This window comes from Heliangelus exortis, chromosome Z (assembly GCF_036169615.1).
Source record: "Heliangelus exortis chromosome Z, bHelExo1.hap1, whole genome shotgun sequence".
In the NCBI taxonomy this organism is placed as follows: domain Eukaryota; kingdom Metazoa; phylum Chordata; class Aves; order Apodiformes; family Trochilidae; genus Heliangelus; species Heliangelus exortis.
Window position 1 is genome coordinate 35,196,711 of NC_092454.1, and position 17,465 is coordinate 35,214,175.

At 37.0% G+C, this 17,465-nt stretch overlaps 1 protein-coding gene across 10 annotated transcripts in view; it reads left to right on the forward strand.

Annotated features, from left to right (window-relative positions):
• The window catches only part of LOC139790351 (transducin-like enhancer protein 1), a 76,126-nt gene that overhangs the window by 32,356 nt on the left and 26,305 nt on the right, over positions 1 to 17,465 (forward strand). For 8 of the 10 annotated variants that reach the window (XM_071732077.1, XM_071732080.1, XM_071732081.1 and 5 more), the window contains 3 exons: positions 8,259 to 8,463; positions 9,225 to 9,241; positions 16,453 to 16,569. In XM_071732077.1, the coding sequence (XP_071588178.1) occupies positions 8,259 to 8,463; positions 9,225 to 9,241; positions 16,453 to 16,569 (339 nt within the window). The remainder of the gene's footprint in view (positions 1 to 8,258; positions 8,464 to 9,224; positions 9,242 to 16,452; positions 16,570 to 17,465) is intronic. The other 2 variants (XM_071732072.1, XM_071732076.1) reach the window with 1 other exon arrangement.

The following is a 17,465-nucleotide window of genomic DNA, read 5'->3' on the forward strand; positions in this document are numbered from 1 at the left end:
TTTTTCTTTTCTTTCTTTAGGCAGAAACGAACTTTTATCCTTATAGAGCAAGTATATGGAGAATTATCCTTGTAAGTGTTTATGCTAACTTTCCTTACTCTAGAAAGACTAAAGAATGTAGTTTAATCTCTAATGCAAGGAAAAAAAACAACAAAACAGTCTCTAGAGATGGCCAGTTTTAGTATTCTGTGACCAAACTGTGTTGCATAAATCTGTACAATAAATGTCTTATATTGAAACGGGCATGCGTCATTGTAAAAGTGTAGTGAGAGCACCAGAGCCTGAATTGGTCTTTTTATTTATTATTATTTTTATTATTATTTATTTATTGGTCTTTATGAGCCAGTTGAAATCAGCATTGCTTCTCCTATTTTGAGGTTTCTTAAGAGTGAAGAGACAAGACTTTTTTCTGAAAGAAGGATCCTGTAGCACAGCACTAAAAGTGAAGTTTGAAAAACAGGCACATAACACAGAGAGGATGGAATCAAGTGATTAAATGGAAAAGGAATTAAGAAAGGAGAACAGATAGGATTCTACTGGAGAACCATAAGCTTCATGTTTTGCAGTATATTCATGGAGTATTTGGGACATGCTAAGGGTCTTGTATCTGATTCAGGTGTTAATCGCTAAAGTGAAACAGGGGCTTAGTTTGTTAGTGTTCTTAAAAATCACTGTATCAGTGGAGTGTGGAGATCAGCCTTATTTCATTTACAGTAGAGATGAAATTAATTTGTGAGAAAAGGATGCTGGCAACTGTTTGTGTGGAGAGCTGCCTTTATCTCACTATAGTATCAATTTTCTGGTTTATATGAGGCAATTTATGCAACCCATTAGTCCTTCAGAAAAGTTGATATGCAATTGAGACTTACTAGTGTGGTTCATGTTTTTTAAGCAAGTGGAAACAGGAACTGTGAAAAATTTGGAAGAAACTTCTGTTCAGAAATTTAATACTAGTTTAAAACAGATTCTCATACTAGAAAACAATAACAGAGAACAAACTTAAGATAACATTTTCATCTTCTGACTTTGATATTTGCTTTCTGACATTGGTTTACAGAGTAAAAAGTTTCGGGGTTTTTTGTGTGGGTTTGGTTTTTTTAATGTTTTGATTTGTTTTGTTTTGGTTATGTGGGAATGAAGAACAAATAAAACCTAAAAGTGCTATCTGATGCATGTCCTATACTAAAGCATGAAAAAGTAACAGAATTTTTCCATGAGTTAGTTGGGTTTTTAAATAATGCCACTGCTTCACAAATGTTTTATGTATGAAATATACATATAGCTTTTCCCAGTACTGTCCTTATAGGCACTTAAATCTGTAGTACATAGAAAATGTACATAGAAAATGACATTTCACATGGCTTATATATAGAAGAGGTTTGCTGAAGACCGTTTCTTTGTTCTGGAGGTACATTCTCTTCCTGCACCCAAGGCACCATGGCTTGCTTACACAATAGATTTCAAACAAATTCTACAAAACTACCAAAGATCCATTCTCAGCTCATTAGATAGAGATGCAGTGGTCACCACTTACAGGTTTGTTTACAGGTTACTATACTGAGGTATAGTGTAGCTTCCTATCTATCAGAATAAAATCTGAGCATTTATAGGATGTTAAGAAAAAAATGAAGGCATAAATGAAGGAAAAGGAACATGTTTCAAAAGGAATTATGTAGTAACTAAGGTTGTAGTAGTTAGCTCATTTTTAAGAAACAAAATTGAGAGAAAATAGTAAGCAACTGGAAACTCACAAAATACTTGTGGTCAGAAGGGACCCCTGGAGATTATCTGGTTCACTCCCCTGCCCAAGCAGGACTACCTAGAGCCAGTTCTGCCAGGGCAATGTCTGTATTGCTTTTGATTATCTCCAAGGTTGGAGACTTCACAGTATCACTGGGCAGCCTGTGCCCTATTGGGGTTGTCACTACCACAGTAAAAAAAAAGTGTTTTCTGATATTCGGGAGGAACTTTCATTTTTCTGTTTGTGTCCACTGTCTCTTTCCCTGACATTGGGCCATCCAAATATGGGCCACAAAGGTGGTGAGGAGACTGGAACCTCTTGCATGTGAGGACAGGCTGAGAGAGTGGGGACTGTTTAGCCTTGTCTAGACTGACTGTTGGATGCTTGCCAGTATGTCCATGTCTCATGTCCAGGCGGCCCAAAATCAGACACCAGTATTCCAGGTGTGTCCTCAACAGTGATAACAAGAGGTGAAGAATCACCTCACTTGACCTGCTGGCAATACTTTGTCTAATGTAGTCCAGAATGCCATTCACCTGCTTTGTCACCAAGGCACATTGCTGTCTCATGTTCAACTTTGAGTCTGCCTGGACTCCCAATTCCCTTTATTTAGATCTGCTTTCCAGCTAGGTGGCCCCAGTACAGATCAGCCACTCATCCCAGTTCTACGTCATCAGCAAAAGAAAGCAAACTTGGAGCTTGATTTTGCAGATTGGTAGTATGGTACTGAAGATTAAGGTTCAAATAGGTAAGAAAGAAGTGTCTTGCAGGGACTGCTAACATACTTTGTAATGAACTATTCTAATAGTTATATTACCCAGGAAAAAAAGAAACAAACTTAAAAACATCCGAAAGCAATGAAGAGGGAAATGCAGCTTCTGATGCTGTAGCTGGTTTAGACAATAAAGTAGTAAATGATCCACATTTGGTTCATGTATCAGTCTGTTCATGTATCAGTCTGTTTAACCTATGATAGAATGGTCTGGATTAGAAGCAGCCTGCAGAGACTTAAGTCCAAACCCCCTGCCATAGGCAAGAGAACTTTTTACTAGGTACGGCTGTCCAGCCACTTCAGGGATGGGACAACCACACAGCTTGTCTGTGCAGCCTGTTCAGTGGCTCACCACCCACACTGTAAAATTCTTCATTATGTCCAGCCTAAATTTTCCCTCTCTCAGCTTAAATTCATTACTCTTGGCTTGTTGCTGCCGGCCCTGGTAGAATGTCTCTCACCATCTTTCTTACAGGCCTACATTATAAGCTCAAATATTGCAATGAGGTCTCCGCGGAGCTTTCCCTTCTCCCGGCTGAATAACCCCAACTCTCAGGCCTTCTTAGTAGAAGAGGTGCTTCAGCCCTCTCTGATCATTTTTGTGGCCACCCTCTGGACCTGCTCTGACAGGTCCAAGTCTTTGCTGCACTGTGAAATGAATATGGTATGCCAGACAGGGGTTTTATGACAGTGAATATAGGGGGAGAATCACCTCCCTCGACCTGCTGGCCACACTCTTGTGCAGTCCAGGATACAGTAGGCTATCTGGGTTACAAGTGCACCTTGCTGGTGCATATCTAAGTTTTTCATCCTCTGCATATCTAAGGTTTTTATCCTCTGGTACCCCCAAGTCTGTCTCTGTAGGGCTGCTCTTAATCTCCTCATACCACAGCCTGTATTGATACTAGGGGTTGCCTTAACCCATGTGCGAGGAACCTTACACCTGACCTTGTTGAACCCCCTGAGGTTGGCATAGGCCTCCCTTCCTTCCAGTAAATCAACTGTGCTACTCAGCTTGGTGCCATCTGCAAACTTGCTAAGGGTGCGCTCAATTCCAATAGGTATGTCATTGATAATTACAGAAGTTGACATAAAATAGTGCTCTTTACATTTCAGGTCTCTAAAGGAATTCTCTGATTGAGAGGTTTTGTTTTTTTTCTTGGAACGCTCTATTGAGTTTGAGGGGAATCTGTTCATAGTATTACTGGTGCTAGCACTGATAAGGTTTTTGAAAATTTTCTGCTCCCAAATGCTTATTTCGAAGGGCACAAGAGAAGGCAGCTGTTCTAGTTTGGGACAAGTTACAACCTTTTTTCCATTTTTGATGTACGAGCACATCTGATTTTTAATTAATTTATTTTCAACAGATACTGAGTAGTACATCATATACCTCTTCAAGAACAGAAGAATGCTCTGTTTAAACCTAGGAATTCAAACTCGATTTTTAAGCAAGCCATATGTGTTTGTGACCTCATAGAGGTACTTTAAAGAGGAAAGTGGGATTGTTGATTCTCATGCTCTGTTGTGAAAAGCAAGAAGCCTAAAGGAGGCATGTCATTGTTTACATATAGGAAATCTTAGTTTCACAGAGACTTACTAACTAGCAGAGATTTAAAATTAATGTCCAATTTTAAGTCCTAGTTAAAGATCTTTTTATAGCTTGAACTTGCCTAGGATGTTGAAGGTGAATAACCGTACTACCTCTAAAATGGTTAGGAGTTGCTTGCTCAAATAAATGTTTTTCATGTGTTCATTTTTTTCCTTTTCTCCCTTTGTAAATATGAAGAACCTGTGTTTTTGCAACAAAATGGTAGGTGAACTACTGATGTGTTAAGAATCACTGCTATAGCTAATTATCTCAGTGCAGCTGCTTATGTATGCATCATCGCACTCTTCTCTAACTTCCCACTTCCCTCTGAAAGTGGACACAGCCCTTGCTCTGCAAGTAATGATCATAATTGGTAGTAAGACAGACCTGTTACTCATCTTTTTTAAGCACATTTCTTATGGCAGGTGTCTAGTTTTTAATTAACTGCTAATGAACATGCCTAGTAGACCATGATACTGCTGCCAGCTTACTCCATCTCACTGCTGTTAAGCTCTTAAAAGGTGACAGAGCAGGCATTAATGTCTTTGAAGTGATAGGAAAATGATTATATGCATAATATAATTATTTCTAGGATCTGCTATGGCAAATGTCTAGTTAATAAATACATCTGGTGAGTGCTACTGTTATCCATCTCCCTAGTCTAGTTTCTTCCTTTGTGTGCAGCACATACTCCCTTTTCCCCTTCTACAAAGACAATATAATATACTTTTAACGGCTCAAATTATGTAAAGAGCATGAACTTCTGGAAAGGATCATCTTCATGTGTTAGGGAGAACTTTAAAACTATTATAAATCAGAAATATATAAACAATTAGTATACTTCTGTCTTGAACAGCTGTGAGCCTCAGATAATAAGCATCAAGTCATTATACACCTTTTTTGGCTCAGAAGTTTTAAGCCAACAGATTTAATCAGGTTTTCAGTGTTAAGTCTGTTTAGCTTAGTTATCTATTTAAGCATCTTTGCATACCATTCTCCTCTGCTGCCCTCGGTTACCATTCTGCAAAGCCACTAAGTTGTTATGTAGGTGCATTTGCTGTTACAATCCCATATTTCATCGTACAACCTACAGTGGGCATTGCTCCCCAACATTTGTATGCAGGTCCGGTCAGTGAAACTGGATATAGCTCTTCTCATCATATACTTTCAGCTTCACAGCCTGTTAGAGGGTACTAATCTGTTCCTCATTTCTGTGACTTACAAAATACACGAAGGCTGTGGAGCAGAGCCAGGGAAATAGTAGGTAACATCTCTCTAGGTTTGAGTTCTGAAGCTCTCTACAACTACCTGAAAGGAGGATGGAGCCAGGCAGGGGTTGGTCTCTTTTCCCAGGCAACTCTCAGTAAGACAAGAGGGCATGGTCTTAAATTGTGCCGGGGGAAGTTCAGATTGGATATTAGAAAGAATTTTTTCATGGAAAGGGTGATCAGATATTGGAACGGGCTGCCTGGGGAGGTGGTGGACTCGTCGTCCCTGGAGACATTTAAAAAGCGACTCGATATGGCACTCAGTGCCATAGTCTAGTGACTGTGGCGGTAGTTGTTCAAGGGTTGGACTCGATCTCTGAGGTCCCTTCCAACCCAGCCTATTCTATGATTCTATGATTCTATGACTTTAAGCTATGCTCCCTGAAATCATGCAGTTTAACTTGTTTTCTCATTAAACTAAGCAAGAGAGGCATGAATAAAAGAGAATCTACACAGGCTTCCTGAAGGGACAGGGACAAGTATGGAAACAATTTAACTTCTTTTCCATGTTTTGACCTTTCCATGCTCATAGCTAATGTGAGTTCACTGAGAAGGGAGGAAATTTTTTTCCATGAAACCAATTTGGAACTTTTTGTTCTTTGCCCGTTGTGTGACACAGCTAGGTAATCCTAGTGTGTGGTAGTGCAGGTGAGTACAAGTCAAACCAATACCATTAATGCAGTATGGTACTGCTGATGACTGTTGTCTCATGGCTAGACTGCAGATAACTAACCTGGCTTAAGTGGTCAATAAGGAAGGGAAAGACTAAGATAACATCTCTCTGAGAGAGCCTACCAAAATACCAGGTATATCCTGATTTAAGGAAACATTATTGAGACTGCTAAAGTCCTGATAAAGATTGGAACAAAAAACAAACACACAAACAAAAAACTCTACACAAACAAACAAACAAAACCAAACCAAAAGCCCACAAACAAAATCCAAACCCAAAACACAACAAAAAAAGCAAAAACTCTACAGACTGTTCAGACTCTACAGTGTTCTTTACTGGTACTTCCTCACTTAAATGAAGCTTCTCTAGTTTGATTCTAGCTGCTTGATTTTGTAGCTGGTGATCTACTTCTGTGACTACTTAAAATAATTTCCTTCAAAATGTTACTTTTTGGGTTGTAGTAAACACACTAAATAGTACAACATGAACTACTTTCATCTTACTTTGCTTTTTAAACATACTGAAAAGTTGGCATAGATACTGATTAGATGTGCATATTGCAGTAGAGAATAAGAAGTCTTGTGCAGCTCTTGAAAATAAAATCCTGATACACAGAGATTTAGTAACTTGTAGCTTTATAGAACTGACTACAGGGACTGGGCTCTGATCCATAGTTCTTCAACATCAATCTACTATGTCTTCATCACAAGGCGTGTCTAGGGATGGGGTTATGGAAATAATGTATGGGGGTACAGTAGTTATCTAAAGAATAACAGATGAAGTCATTCATATGCCAGTAGATGTTATACAAGTATTGTTGAGAATTTTCTTGAAGAGTCTTGGCACACATACACTCAGACAATATATTTTTGGATCATTTTGAATTATTTTGGATTAAATTGTGAAATAATGTAAACTGTAGTCTTAGATATGATTTCAGTAGCTTGGCAGTACTATAACAGTTGTGCCTGCTCTTACAGGAACAGGCATACCACTAGTATTCACCAGGTCAAACTCTCGCATCTAGCAAAGCTGATCTTGTTCAGACATTCATTTATCTGTCTTCTCTCTGATGAGTTGGGTGGCACTTTGGGTTTTTTCATAGGATCTGTCTTCTAGCAGAGGGATGGTGAAGCATGGCCAAGGTGGAGAGATCTGTTCTGTCTTCTTTTCATATGCCCAGGCTCAAGGAAGCAGGAAAGAGGCAGAAAATCTACTTACCTGTAGCACACCAAAGGGGAGCTACAGCTAAGCTAAAGATGGTTTTGAGTTTTAATTTCCTAAATAAATCTGTCTTGAATATTTTTGGAAAATTAAATGGTTAGCTGGAGGTGTTTCTAGCTAAAACAGGTTTAGCTAGAAAATATCTTAATATTTGAACTATGGAGAATTCATTCTGTTATAAAGAATCTGTTTCTAAAATTGTTTACGAGTTAATTTACGCGATTGGTTACAGGGTTCTGTGTGCACTGATTGTGATACTGAACTTGCAAGCTGCTTTTGAAAGAAATGGAGGTATTTTAATTTATACCAGGTTTCTTGTTGGAAGTTCCATGACCTTACTGATGCTATCTAGAATACCTGGATTTTAAGCTCAAATTTATTTCCTAAAGTGTTAGCTCATTATTGTTTTATTTTGTAGTTTAGTTTATTTTTTTTTTAAGAGCTTGATTGAATAAAGTATAAATTTAACTACACTAAATACTAAGTTCAGCAGTGTCTTTTAGGGTTTTTAATATTCAAAATAGAAACCTATTCATTATCTCCAAACTGGGGGAAGAGACAGGGTTGAGTTTAAATCACTTTTGCTAGTGAAACTTTTTTTTTTTTTCCCCCAGAGCAGTGATATATCTTTCTATAGACAGGGAAAAATACTCGGAGCTTCTGCTGTCATGTGTTTGTCACTGGTGAGGCTGTGGCCCAAAGTAGCTGCTCCAAGGAACTTACAGTAGTTGAACCTTCTCCACAGGCTGCAGAACTAGTACCCAGCTAACCTTTTTTGGTTTATGGGCCATGATCACAGTGTTCCACAGACAGCACGATATCATGTAGTATGTACACTGTGGTAGGACAAAGAGGAGAGGCTAGATTTATAATAAGCAAATGAAAAAAATCCTCTGTTGACTCTCAGTAATTAACCAAACTTCTCCTTCTCCTTCCCAAACTATGTGCTCTGCATTGTGTTCTTCTGGGGATGGTGATACTGCTGGGAATAGCAGCAGCAGTTGCAGGCTCAACATCTCTCCCATGGCCATGGACCTCCAGTGCCTCTAACACCACATCCATCAGGACTTCAGCCTCCGGGAATCCCTCCACTCGGAAGCAGTGCTGGCCTTCTTGCCCTTTCTAGTGCTTTGGGTGGGCAGTCTCACTTGGCAATAAAAGATGACAAGAAGCATCATGATGCAGAACACCACAGAGGTGAGAGGCATGGCAGGCCTTATTAGGACATTGTCAAATTTGCGCATTGCTGCAAATTATGTGCATCTCTAAAGAATTTCAGTTACATAGAATGACAGAAAAAAAAAAAAAAAACAACAAAACAAAAAACTGTTGGCAAACTTAAAAATGTCTGCATATATATGACTGAAGCAAAATTCAGCTTGGAACTTTTCACTATTTTAAAAGGGGATCACTAGGTGTCAACTGCTCTATAGTTTGCAGGGCATTTTGACATCCTAGTAAATGCTTAGTTGTAACACGAGTGGCCTGCAACATATTGTGGAAAACTGCTAAACTACATAATGGGTAATTTTTTCAAAGAAAGTAATGTTGTTAAATGGGTGGGTGGGAAGGTAGGGGGAATGAGAAGTTAATTTTTGAAATTAATGTGTTCAAACAAAAGATTTAGATAATTGCATCTGTTACTTTAGTTTCACAGGCTTGAATTCTAGTATGCAATTAAATATGGGGCAAAATTGCACTTGACTAATTTTTGAAGAGAAAATAATTTATTCTGTCATGAAATAAAACTAGGCTTCGTGTATGGTTAAACTGTAAATCATGTTTACAAAACACTGTAATTTTCAGGAAATCACTGTATTAGGAATGTGCAATGACTTATATAAATAAAAGCCATTTTAAAACTGTTGGCGGCTTGTGTTCTAATTTTTTCCCCCCTTTTTTATTTCTGTTTTTGCCTCTGTGTCTGAACGGGCATGTCTTGATTACTGCGGGAGCAGACAGAGAGCCGGGCACAGTAAGTACCAGTGTTCTTCTATACTTACACTTCTACATAATGTAATAATCACTGTTTGTCTGTGTTGTCTTCCTTTTAGTCAGTTTCATAATATTAAGCATGTGTGCTTTCTCTTACAGTATCTCTTGCTTTATGCAGAGCAACAAGTTATATAAAGGACTGTATAAATTAGGTTTCTTCTGGAGCTGAATGAATTTGGCAAAGCTTGAACTTCAGTTTGCTTATTAGGGTTGGAGGGGAAGCTCCAAATCAAACAGAATGTGGATTGCAACTTAAAACAAGCCTTTAGTAACTAAAGATTCTTCCTTTAGGATCTTCAGGAATTAGAGTTGCAGAGCAGGTGATAATCTTAAAATTCAGGTGTCATGACAGTGTTTTGCCCTAGGAGTTTGTCTGACAATTGTCTGACAAAGAAGTTTTTCTAACTGAATCTGTTTTAGCCATACTAATGTCTTTACCATTTAGTTTATGCTTGAGGTATAATTTCCATAGCACTATTTCATTTTCCTTTATAAAAATCTGTAGTAGGATTGGTGTAGACAGTTTTAACTGAAAAACAGTCAAAAAATTTTCTTACAACTTTGTATAGTGTTGTGTTTTGAGTGATCTTGTTGTATTAGTCTGTTGGAGGTGGGCATGTGCAGCTTTCACTTCATTTCAAGTAACAAGGCTAATTTTGCTGGTTGATCATAGATAAATTTAGGCTCCTTTTTTTATTTAATTTTTCTTCTCTGTGAGGAAAGATATAACTAAAACCTGTTATTTGACAGATATCTTTATGATACTAAACTTCTGATTTTTGTTGCTGCTTTTGTGGCTTTGGTTTGGTTTTGGTTTCTTTTTTAATGCCAGACCTTGACAGTTACTTTCTGGAAACTATCTCTGCATAATATTTGCAACAGTCTTTTTTTGTTTCTAGATTACTAAGAAAGAAGCATTCATTTCAGCTTTCTTGATGTTATTAATGACAGTGTAACTATGGAAATAATTTAAAGGTATTTTTTTTAATGAAGCCCCAGACTTGTTAAGGTCATATTTCTTGGAGTGGGACGTATCTCTTTGAGTGATGTTAGTCAATTGCAGAATTCTCAACAGCTTTTCTTAAGAGCTAGGGAAGGAAGTTTACAGTCTCTTTGTCCTTGTGCACACACACATGCTCATGTGGGAGCAATAATTATATATTTAGCTTTGGTTGTTACATCTCCTGTCCTTCCTCTCTTCCCAGCCTCCTGTGCCCTGTCCATCACGTTCAAATCTGTGGTTAAAATTATCAGCTGGGAATGATTTCCTCTTTCAACTTCTCTAATTGTCTCTTTAATTAATTTCTTTATCCTTAAAAATGTATTTTAAACTAAAATGTAGAATTGGTCATAAGCACACAAAGCATGCCAGCAGTACTGTTTAATTATTGCATGTGCTTCCAACTGAGCAATAGACTCTTATTTTGCAAATTGCTTTGTAACATCTAGGTCACCAAGATAAGATCAATTTGATTTTCACAATAATTAAGTGTTGGGGTGCTGCCAGAAATCCTGGCTTGCTTTCTTCATACAAGATGCCAAAACTTGTGCTGTTACCTAAGTTAACCATGATACTTGGTATTACTGTGCAGTTCTACAAGGGCTACGTTTTTTTATATACATATATATACTTCATACATAACTGCTAAGAATACTTTGTCAAAATTGTATTACAGGACTACATGGATAAGAGCAGGTAGGGGTTTTGCTGCTGTAGTTCTTAACTATCTACAACTAGGTTGTGTTATTCTGGGAAATCAGGCATCCCTACAATTTTGATGCAGTCTGGCTGCAGGTAATGAAGAAGGCAAAGTAAACAGGCTTCGGAACTGAAACTTAAAAGTTTTGAGAGACATCAGTATGAAAGAACTTTGATGTCTGCATTTTCTTTTATAGGAAACATGCAGTCAGCATCTTACAAACTCATCTTAGGTGTCTATTGGACTTTTCCCATTGCTGTAGTATTCTACAGTTTGGACAGTGTGGGAATCCAAGTGTTCTGAAGCACTCCACTATATCCATAATGATTGTTGACAGTGAAATTGACTTCATTATGTGTTTGGGATTTACAGGAAAGTTGGTGTTTATCTTAATGAAAAATGTTTAGCTTGTTTTCTAGGACTTAAAGAATATTCTCAAGTTTTCAAAGACATTTTTTTTGCCTTCACTGTTAGGTGTAAATGTTGCTTTTGTTTTGTAAAACAAATGCTCTTTTCTTAAAGCAGAAAACCATTCTGTGTCCTTTGCCCTCTGTACTATTCTTTCTTTCCCAGCCTTGGAGGAAGAGAGCATTCACAATTGAATGCTGTTTTTTGATTTTTACTATATGCAAGCTGATTCTGTGTTTTAATTATTTTAAATGGGAAAAGAAAGAGGAATAATAGGAGGAGTTGTATGAAAATGTGGGGTACTCTCCAGCATAGCACGTGTACAGCCTTTGTGAGGAAAGCATTATTTTCCATTATATAGCTTTTAATCAGAAAACTTGAATTTCTTTAATCTTTTATATGTATTGGCTTTGTGGATGCAGGAGCAGTTGCTTACACAAATCTGTGGGATGCTGCTTTGCAGTTTAGTTTGTAGCTCATATGAGCAGCCTCATGAGACGTAAGACAAAGGTCAAGAAGATTGGGGTAGTCTGACCAGTTTTATATTATCTTCAAAAATATTTTTATGGACACTGTGATTTTGACAAACATTAGCTAGAATATACTGAAATCACTAGAAGCCTGTCTATTAACATCTTCTGATTATTCATGCAATGTGGAGGATGATTCAAATGCATTTAGGCCTCTAGATTTTCTTGGTTCTAATGTGCACCTACTAATCTAAATATAAGCCAAAATGGTGGGTGAGAAGAGGGCAAAGTCAGTAGCTTTCCATCACTGGCAGTGTAAAACAAAACCTACTGAATTTATAAATCAACTTTGTCTTGGTTACATATGTTTGCTAGAAGCATATTCAAGAAATAAAAGTTAATGATTCTTGAGTAACACTGAGTGCAATATTTTTGTGCCTAGCTGGGGGATGGTTAAGCACTAGTCCCTCTTTCAACCTTTGTTATATTCCTGTCGGGAAGTCCTGAGTATGAACAGTAGGACTGCTGAGCAGCTGATGTTTTGATTGTAGGTATACAATTTGGTCCTGTTTTGTGTGCTTGACAAGGGGTTGCATTTATTTGTGTCTACATATGTATAACTGTAGATTGCATTTGTATGTGGTGCAGCAACATGGGTCCAGTGCCACCGTTAAATAAAACACAGCAGCCCTTAGAGGTAAGGAAAAGCACAAGTCAGCTGTAGTAACTAGCTGTAATGGGAAATGGGTACAGTTGGTTTGGATGTAGAGCAAGTCAGTGAATAGCCAAACAAAATGTGTATGTGTCTTTGGGGGAGAAATAGAGCCCAGCACTGGAGATATTAATTGGGACCAGGTGTGGTCGAACCATGTGCACAGATGTGATGTAAATTCTGTTATTTAATTGTTGTAATGATCAACATGGAGTTAATTGTCAGCTCTGTATGTTCTAGTGAATTGTCTGTGCTGTATTATGCTGGGACTAAATGAGATACAGTGGACACTCAGCCTGTTCCTCTGCCATACATATTTTTGGTTTGGAAGTAATTCCTATGGGGAATGGTAAGGCTGTCAAGGAACAGCTTTTGAATCGTGTATGTTATATACCTAATACGGAACTTGCCTTTCTGTGTGCATCATGACTGCGTTTTTATTTCACATTTGTTGCTGGTAGTTTCAGTTTTTAACTTTGCTGGCAGTGAAGTTGCATTAAGTTCCCAAGTTGCCTGTTATGCAGCTCCTATGAAACTGGTAACTGACAGGAAGTGATGCTACATTAGGCTTTTTTTTAATCCTCTTTCAGGACTTAAATAAAAGGGATTAATGTGACTAGATTTTCAATTAACCAAAATAAAACCAAAACATATACATAAAAAAGATTTTGACCCTTTGTTTTGATCTGAGGTTCATGATTTATAGATGTTGTGTTGGTAATTCTGAATAAACTGAATTTATTAATGAAGCAGGGATTATCTTCAATTACGTATCTAGTCCCTTGAAATTAAGACAAACCAAGACCAGCATCATGCAGTTTGTCTTTAGGATATCTGCTATGCATGTGTTAGCAAAGAGCAATCCAAAATGAAAATTTCTGTAGCATTATTTAAAAAAAAACATTATCGCTAAAAGAAAAATGCTTCATTTGCATCTAAAAATAAGTAAGATGTCAATAGGCTGGGTAAAAGACAGATGATTAAATGCATAACTTTTTTTAAAGAGAAGCTTGACTGTGAACATACAGCAACCAGAAGCTCTACCAGAAATGAAATGAGGAAAAGTGGCTTTTAGTAGGCTATCCTCACTGTTCTCTGAACCTTAAAATTATGGCATTAAGAAATGCCCTTGGCCCAAGGCTAGCTTGGCCATCTCTTTCCCAGTTATTAGTTGTATTTTTGTTTATATCCTTTGTTACTTTGGTGTTCCTGATCTACCATATTCTTTAAAAATGCTTAATTTCATCCTGTTAAGTTAAATCTTAGTGTTTTGTATTATGGTAGTAAGTTACAGTAGCAAGCTATATTTCATCAGAACATATTTCATCATAGTCCAAGGGTTGGACTCGATGATCTCTGAGGTCCCTTCCAACCCAGCCTATTCTATGATTCTATGATTCTATGATATTCTTTACTGATTTAGTCTCTGTTGTTAGAACTTGCTTGTACTCCTAAGGGAAATAAAAGAGTAAATTTGTAGTTATTGAGGTTACTACTAAGTTTTGCTGGTTACAGCATCCTCTTACTGTCAATTGCCAGTATAGCTATCATGAAGTAAGATGCTCTACAGCAGGTTCTAGCACGAACGCTCTGATTCCAGAGAACAGTGCTTTAAAATTAACATGGTAGAATAAGAGAAAAGCAGTGTAAATATGACCATAGGGGACATGTTTTGTAGAGCAGGCTTGTGAGGACTTTAGGTTATTGTTATATATTTATTTGATAAGGAAGCCATTAGTCTTTTAAGGAGAAGTCAAGTTTAATAATACTTGTTTGGCATTTAGGACACAGTGGAATGCCTTGGAGATCCCTGGTATACATTTCACAGTTTTGGCATTCTACAAAGCAAACTCTGTAGAATATTTCCAGCATTGTTTAGAAACTAGAAGAAAATAAAATTTGCCTTTGTACTGAATATTTGATAATAAAATTTGCAAGCTGTTCCCCACTTCTGTGTAGTAACTTCAAATAGCTAGGTTGCTAAATTTTTCTGAGTTGTTGCCCCATTATCACCTTTCTGTTATTCACACTTATTTTCCACAATTCAAAATGAGAAACTGAATTTATTCATCTGACTTTGTTTGCCTTCATTGTTTCATTTGAAGCTTTTAAGTAGTAACTTTTCAAAATTATTTTAAATACACCTTAACTAAGACTTCCGTCTTTAAGAAAAGATATTTGCAGTACTCAAATCTGTTGTCAATTATTAATTGACAGATTGCTTTTTAAGATGTTCCTACTGTTACAGCCACAATGTATTCAATATCAAAATGCTGAAGATGGATTTTAATGTTTTTCAAACTAGCTAATCTCCTTGAGTTTGTGTGCATGTGGGAGGAGATGAGGAGTTAAATTCAGGCTGCATTTGTCAAGGCAGTTAGTTCAGTGATCCACCAAGCCCACCTTTTAGCTGCAAAACATTTTGGTAAAGACATTATTTTGAGCTTCTTTATACTGAATTTCATTAGACCCTCCTATATGCTTTATGTAAGCCCCTTGGCATTTGTTTAGCTTGAATAGTCATGAATAAAAAAGCTTAGAGTTGGCTTTAAAGTGCAGCATCTGAAGCGGGGAAAAACGAGGATTCAGATTGCCTTGTGTACGCAGTTCTGTTTTCCTTTTTTTTGGGACTAAACATTAACGTCTGAGCAAAAGCAGAGCGGTGTCCACAGGTTTGAAAGAGGAAGCCTTTCACTGCGCAGTTCATTTGACATTAGTATGCGTTTATGGTACATTAAGAGTAAATGTATCTGGTTCTTGGGTAGATCTTAGTATCTTTATGTTTGAGGACTTATATTTGTGGGTAGGTGCGTAAATACGTGTTTACTTGTATATTTATGTGAGCATGTATTTATCCACCTAAGCATGTACTTGGCTTTTAGGAACTAGGCTTACCAGGTCTTTGTGAAAGGAGATTTTTCTTCTCTGCTCATTCAGTATTGTTCATGGCATTAACACATCACTGAACAAATTACCCTCTTGCATATGCTAATCCTGGTTTTAAAAGAACTCATTGTAACACGTTTTAATGCTTTAACTGGAACGGAGATGGAGATGGGAATCGAAGGCACGTCAAATTGTCATGTGACTGAAAAATGTCTAAAATGCCTTTCTCTTTGGGTCAACAGTTTGTACTTAGCATAATTTAGCATGAATGAAAGCAGTCCATGTAGTTTTAGGAGGAGATTAGTCTTTGCTTTTGTCTTTTGTGTATCTCTGTTGGCCTAAGTTTTTCAGATCAACTCTGATTAAACAACACTTTAGCCTTAATTTCACGCTAGCAGTGAATGTTATGCCGAAAGTAAAAATGTTTGATCTTTGCCATGTATTTGTTGTAGGTATCCAATTGGAGTTTACTGCAACTAACAAATGACTGCTGCATAACTTTATTTCGTAAATAGTTGTTATCTTAAAAGTTAAATCAAGTTTTCATATATCTATTCATGCCTGCAGGTGTAGATGTACCAAAACCTCATCTATTTTTTATGATCTAGAAATGGGAAATCACATTGTATTTATTAAGTCTCTTTTTTATTATATTGATTATGAATATTGAAAAAAAATATAATGAAGATTAAAAAATCATTGTTAGCTGCACTTTAATGCAGTATGCCTGCTTCTCCCAAACAATAAATTCAATTGAATTAATTAGTTAAATAGATGGTGGTTGACAAATGAACTAAACTTTTGATGAGTGGAACATTGAAAAGCCAAGCTTCTTGGAATGCATGAAGTCGTACATGTTTGCCTTCAGGACTTTGAGTTTAATTAAATGGGATGAAAGACTATGTAGGTGTCACATTTCTAAAGAATCTATCACATTTATTTTGATTTTTTTTTAAGCATATATGAAGGAATCTTGAAAGGAATTTTTGATTGACCTTGTTTTTTGTCTTTACAGAGTAATTCTCTGTTGGTCCCAGACAGTCTGCGGAGCACAGATAAACGCAGGAATGGCCCTGAATATACTAATGACATCAAAAAGAGAAAGGTGGATGATAAGGATTCCAGCCATTATGTAAGCAAATCTGTGTCAAAGAAATGATTCATTTATTTGCACATACTGTGCTTGTATGAGGAGTAAAAGAGCTGTGAAAAACAAGTCAATGTGTTTCCTATGGCTGATGTAGTACATGAATATATGTGCCAGAGAGACCATTATTCATGTTGTGGGAAGTGTAGTGACTCATAGTTTAGGCTATGCTCAAGTAATAGTACTCAACATGGGAATAATGAGCCAGGACTAGCTGTTAGGGATTCTCAAGTGTTCTGGGACATTTCTCATAGTCTGAGCAAGAGATCCTTTCTGGACTGCTCTAAAACTCACAGGTTTGATTGAAATTAGGTATTTTGTTAACTTGGGTTTTTTAATTACATTTTTCTGATGGAAGGTGTTATCGTGTTGAATAATAATTACCATTGCAAATTGCATTTGTTACAAGGACGTACCAATTTATTGAAGTTTGCTTTTGGTTAATATAGCAGTTTCAGCAGAATGCAAATTGAAATATAAAATGTTCACAGTTTGTGTGCTGCATTTCTTACTTACTTGTTGTGTGGTGTTCAAGAGACAGTTTGGCTCAACAGTGTGGCATATGTGAACCTCAGAAAGTTCAGATAGGCTATAATTTCAAGTTTTAAATTCTAAGCCAAATCACAGAACGATACTTGAACAGGCTTTAGAGTCCTGGAAAGCAGAACATAAATTTAACAGAAGATACTATTTTTTGACATAGGAGTAATGTAGAAAATGATCTGGTTTATTTGGATATAATCACTAATTACTTCCTCATTACTGGAGGCCAAGGAAAAATCAGGTGGCACTTTATTTCCTCAGTATTTCATGAAGGAATTTATTTTGGCTTGGACCCAGAATATCTCTGAGCAACTTTTGGCTGTCCCTGAAGCTACTGA